The sequence below is a fragment of the Lagopus leucura genome, unplaced genomic scaffold (assembly GCF_019238085.1).
Source record: "Lagopus leucura isolate 7727_CA_CO unplaced genomic scaffold, USGS_WTPT01 Super-Scaffold_100024, whole genome shotgun sequence".
In the NCBI taxonomy this organism is placed as follows: domain Eukaryota; kingdom Metazoa; phylum Chordata; class Aves; order Galliformes; family Phasianidae; genus Lagopus; species Lagopus leucura.
This window is the reverse complement of record NW_024962276.1, coordinates 6,864,126-6,869,607: the sequence shown is the minus strand read 5'-3', so window position 1 is coordinate 6,869,607 and position 5,482 is coordinate 6,864,126. Positions and strand designations below refer to the sequence as shown.

At 56.4% G+C, this 5,482-nt stretch overlaps 2 protein-coding genes across 2 annotated transcripts; one reads left to right on the top strand and one right to left on the bottom strand.

Annotated features, from left to right (window-relative positions):
- Positions 1-192: 192 nt before the first annotated feature.
- On the top strand, positions 193-1,262 carry CUNH17orf97 (chromosome unknown C17orf97 homolog). The gene is made up of 4 exons (XM_042879957.1): positions 193-232; positions 374-475; positions 783-898; positions 983-1,262. The coding sequence occupies exons 1-4, from the start codon at positions 193-195 to the stop codon at positions 1,130-1,132; spliced, it is 408 nt and encodes a 135-aa protein (XP_042735891.1). The 3' UTR covers positions 1,133-1,262.
- A 129-nt stretch (positions 1,263-1,391) lies between these two features.
- RFLNB (refilin B) lies at positions 1,392-4,846 on the bottom strand. Its single transcript, XM_042879688.1, has 3 exons — positions 4,622-4,846; positions 3,755-3,864; positions 1,392-3,051 (listed from the first exon to the last, which is right to left on the bottom strand). The coding sequence occupies exons 1-3, from the start codon at positions 4,829-4,831 to the stop codon at positions 2,721-2,723; spliced, it is 651 nt and encodes a 216-aa protein (XP_042735622.1). The 5' UTR covers positions 4,832-4,846; the 3' UTR covers positions 1,392-2,720.
- Positions 4,847-5,482: the final 636 nt, after the last annotated feature.

Sequence of the window (5,482 nt, the reverse complement as noted above, 5' to 3'; positions counted from 1 at the left end):
TCCATCACCAAGGGGATGAGGGAATGGCAGCCCCGTGGTGCCCCATGGCTGAGCTGCGGTCCCTCTGCAGCGCTGTGTGTCACTGCCATGCGCAGAGCAATGCTGGGTCCCAGCCAAGAGGACAAGCTCAGGCCAGCCCTGGCTCCATGGCTGTCTTGGAGACATCACCAAGCAGCAGGAGGACGCGGGGAGATGGAGGGGAGAACGCTGAGGAGAGGAACAAAACAGGGAGGTGAGCAGAGAGATGGATGGGAAAGAAGGGGATGGGTCGAGATGGAGGGGCTGGGGAAGAGGAAGTGATGTGCTGAGGGCAGGCGGATGGGGATGTGGGGCAACGAACATCTCTCCACTGAACCCCTCCTTACCTTCCCAGGCTCGGGAGCTGCCACAGTGGCAAGTAGACGTCAGGGGGCCAAGGGCTGCACACAGGGCCTGGAGAAGCCAGCAGAGCAGAGCACTGCTGCCATGCAAGGAGGTAAGATGGGCTGGGGAGAGATCACACAGCCACAACTTGAGGCCAGATGTGAACCTACACAGCTCCCACCGAGCGCTCCATCTGTGGCCATATGGGTATGTAAGTGCATGGTGCAGGTGTGGGAGTTGTTAGGTTAACCTAGCAGACAAACCTGTGCTTCCCAAATGTCGGTAGCATTTGTGATTCCTTATTAATGGACACGTGCATGGCACAGCAAATATAGGATTATTTCATCATCTTTGTTACAAAGAAAGAGCAGGAAAGCCTCAGGGCTGAGTTTCAGCTAATGGGGCTGATATCTCACCAGCAGGAAAACACCACCGCAAACCCAGAAAGCTGAAGGCTCGCCCTGCTGCACACCGTGAGGACTTCGGCCATGGGAAGAACTCTGACTCAGCCCAAAGTAAAGCCAAAGGGGCACAGGTGGGCACGGAGGTCAGCACTGTTTCATCATCAGCTTCCACTGTTTCAGACTCCAGCCAAACAGCTCTCAGCCTTTCTGCTCAGTTTAAGGAAAGCCTTCGGTGGGATGGGATCCTGGAGGACCCCGCAGCGGAGGAGGAGAGGCTGCAAACCTACAGGCTGAACAGAAGGAAGCGGTACGAGCTGTACCTGCAGCAACACCGCCCCACTGCAGGGCATCACCCATCACACTGAGCAGTGCTGCAGTTCTTTTCCAGGGCAGCAAACAGCTCCTGAATACTGAGCGAGCCCTCCGAGCTGCAGCCTGAGCTGTCAGCAGAAAGCTCTCAGCGAGCTTTGCAGCTCATTGCTCACCGGTTTGTAACCACACAAAGAATGGGATATTTGCAGGGGGGGGGGGGTAAATGATGTATTTATTTCTATGCAAACACCATAAGAACCACGGAAAAGCTTTGAGTGAAAAAGGAATGAAAGACAACGAGGCCTCCCTGCATTACGCTTTTCAGATGGTTTATTATCAGTAAAGTAAAAGACAACTGAAAATGAGAGGGGGGGACAAACTCCACAGCCATCAGAGCGTTTGCACAGAGCTGACCAGAGCTTTGCAGATGTTGGAGCATAAATAAAAAGTAAAAAGTATCTCTACTAATTAAAATACATTAAAAGGCATCGGCTTGCTTCATAAAAACCAGGTTGTGCCACCTTGGGGTTGTGTTTAAGGGACCATCTTGGTGTGGATTTGAGATGCACCCCCTAAATTCCGCTGTCTGAAGCTGATGTGTTTAATGACAACACCGTGCTGCTCTTCATCCTGGAGCAGAGCCCACCTGAACCTTTGCCACCCTGGAACTGTTTTGGGATTTGGTTACCTGAAGCAAAGATGAAGGACGTTCCGTTCTGAGCTAATAAATAAGTACAAAACCAAAAGGACGACAAAACAAACCGCACCAACTCACGCCTGCTTCCCTGTTGCAGTCTCCCAGATCAGTTCATGCTGAAGTACATTTCCACACCACTCACCCCACGTGCACATACACACCCTAAGCACAGCTCCAGGACAGGCTCCCGGGTCTCTAACTCACTAAATCCTCATTAGATGCAGGTTGAGAGCTGCCATTGCAACCTGAAGTTGCTCCCTTTGGCCCCACAACTCTCCTGCTGCACATGGCAGCAGTTTCCTGCAGCCCAAGCTGTTACCCCGTCCTCATCCCTTCTCTGCTGCCTGGAGCTGCAAAAGCAGTTTCTCTCCTGCTCTACACTTCTTTCCAAATCATACCTTCAGAGCAGACACGAATGCCATTGGATAACATTTTCAGATCTGTTAAGCACAGCACCCCAGACTTTCTGTTAGCTCTTTCCAGCAGATTCCAGGAGGCCAACTTCCAGATGAGAGTCCCATAATCCAAACCAAAATGAATGACAGCTCTGGCTGTACCTAACCCAGAGACCTGGTGGTTTGTCCGCAAGACTGAACAGCCCTTATCTTTGCACATCCCCACAAAGCATCCAATACACTTCCCCCAGCCCAACGCTATCCCACATTCTATTATTTTTTTCTCCGGGAAAACGCTTCCCCTTCTTTCCATCTGCACTGCGGGGTAGGGGAGGGAACCCTTTAACAGCAAAGAAATCCCTCACTGAGTCACACCCCCACCGAAAACCACCTGACGCTTAAAGCAGGAATAGGAGCTGAGCAAGAGGTGGGGACTGCAAAGGTGGGCTCTGCATCCAGCGCAGCAAACAGAGAGCGATAGCGTGGTGAGATGGGAGCGGGATGGATCGGAGCACCGGGACGGATCGGAGCACCGGGGACAGCCGCCGCTCAGCAGCCATCCAGGACGCAATCGCTCCCGAAACACTCAGAGGTTTCCAGCTCGACGCTGGAGAGAAAACGCCGCAGGGATTTGCGACAGTTGTAATCCAGGGTGGTGGTGTACACAGTCTTGGCGTGCTTCGGGTAGACGATGGTGGTGCTGGTGAAGCGCTGGGCTTTGTTGCGGGGCTGGAAACGCAGCTCGGCTTTGTAGCTGCGCCACGTGCAGTCGGGGACGCAGACGATGGTTTGGCTGCAGGAGGAAACGCTGAAGCCCACGGGCATGTAGACGTCGTCGATGAAGTGCTTCTCTGAGTCGTATTTCACTGAGGAGGTGTACCTGGAGTGGGGAGAGGAGGGGAGAGATGTGGGAGAGCTCTGCTCGTGCAGGTTGTGGGAAATGGAGTGTCAGCGCTGCTCCTCAGCTCTACTGCCAGCACTGGGAATCACCTCCCCACCACTGCTGTCAGGTCAGAGTGTGGGAAGCCTACAGCCATCCAGTGCCTCAACCTAGAGGGCTGCGTTCACCCTTAGGCTTTGCACAGAAGCATCCCTACTCTGTGCTGTGCTAAGTCCATACTGTACTCTCTGTTTTTCACTGTCAAGAGTGATCTTTCACCCCCTTTACGCTGCAGCAGCTCTGGGTTGGCCTTCACTCAGTGCAAACAGCCCCACTGGGCTCCTTCCCACCTCCAGGCCTGCAGATTTCTGCCCCTCCTGCACCAGGCAGAGGACAATTCCTTCCCCCTAACAAAGAGGTGGCTTCTGTGAAGGTCCTCTCCTGGTTAATGAGATGAGAGGCAGCATTTAGGAGTAAAAGCAGGGCTGTAAAACACAGGAAGTCTTCCTGGAAAAAAACCATATGGGATTAAAGAGAGGCTGAACACTCCTTCAGTCTGTGCAAATGTCCAGGTCCAGGAATGTACAGCTGCGTGAGCAACAGCTCTGCAAATAAATTAACTTGACTCACACACTGATAAGGCCCAGCTACTCCTTTATGCGCTAGCTCCTTCCAACCAGTGATGGTGTAACGCAGTATTTACCTTATTTCCTTTGGTGGCAAAGGGTCAAACTCAACGCCTTCACCAAAGGATAAAGGACACAGTCTTGGAGGGCAGCTGGAGAGAGCAGGGCTGGGAGAGAACGTGGAATTCTGCGAGAAAAGTAAAAGTAACGCCTGTAAAGTCACAGCATCGGCATATTCTGTAGTGCTTCCTGTTATGTGCAGGAGAATCTGCTGGGCAGAATGCTGGGGGTGCAACCCAAGGGCACAACACCAGACCAAGGAGGTGGGCACGGGACAGCTCTGGAGAGCACAGCGCTCCCTTTGGGAACAGCGCAGGGCACAGGGAAGGCACAGCCCACGGGCTGGCAAGGAATAAACTTCACGTGGCTGCTGTACCACAGCACCGTCCCAAAAGCATTCAACCAAAGCAGCGACGGTCCTGTGAGGTCCCACACCGGGAAGGACCGACTGCTGCAGCACAGCAGCCCCGTGCTCTCTGCTGGAAGAGCAGTGCCGAGCTCCCCGCCGTCCTCAGGGTCTCAGATCCCCCTCCGGCGCTCAGTCCGTCCCAGTTCCACCTTTGCCGTAAGAACGCTCGTACCGTAACTCAGCAGTAACGCTCAGGACCGCTTCCCGCAGCCTTGCGCGGACGCTGCCGGCTGGGAGCGCTTTGGCACACCGGCTCCAGTCCCGGCACGGACTCGGGACACCGTGAGCCGTTTTCCGCGGGGCTTTGCAGGGTCACACAACGATCCCAACTCCGACGGGAGACCGAGCTGCCCGGGGCTGGGAGCCGCCAATTCCCTCGGCGCCAGACCCCAGACTGCGGCCTCACCCGCCGTTCCCTCGAGCCGAACCTCCCTCCCGTTTCCCCCCCAGACGGACCCGAACGCCCGGGACGTACCGCAGCCGCGGAGACGGACGCATGGGTTTCGGGTTCCGGCAGTCCGTTGTGCGCGGTTCGCTCCGGACTCCCGGCGGAGAGCGGCCAGTGTGGATGGGCGGGTCCGGGGCTGGGGGGCAGCCCGGAGTCGGGGCTGTCGAGCCCCGCGTCGCCCCGCTTCCTGGCGTCGGGCAGCTCGGGAACTTCGCGCAGGCTGAGCCGCCCCACCATGGCGGCGCCCCCAGCCCGGCCCCGCTCCGCGCCCTGCGCCCGGACAGCGGCGGCTAGAGGGGCGTGGCCTATGGGGGCGCGGTCACGAGAATGGGCGTGGCTACAGCCAAAATGGGCGTGGCTTAAGGGGGTGTGACCCGCGAGAAGAGGCGTGGTTACCGCAAAGGGGGCGTGGCTAAAATAAAGGGGCGGGGGCTACGCGGCGCTCGCAGCCCTCACCGAGCGGTGGAGAAGAGAGCCGTGGGGCGTCCCGGTGGGCGTCCACTGTGCTGAGCTGAGCTGAACGCCCCGCGTTGCAAGGGTGGTGAGGCAGTGGGGAATTGTGAATCAGGTCAGAAAAGACCTCTCAGATCCCCAGGTTCAGCCCCACGGCATCCCACCGTGCCCACTGAGCACTGCCCTCAGTGCCACATCTCCGCTGCTCGAGATCACAGAATCACAGAATGGCCAGGGTTGGAAGGGACCGCAAGGATCATGAAGCTCCAACCCCCTGCCACATGCAGGACCAACCTCCCTCTTTAATACTAGACCAGGCTGCTCAGGGCCCCATCCAATCTGGCCTTGAACACCTCCAGAGACAGGGCATCCACAGCCTCTCTGGGCAGCCTGTTCTAGTATACCTCACCACTCTCTCTGTAAATAATTTCCCCC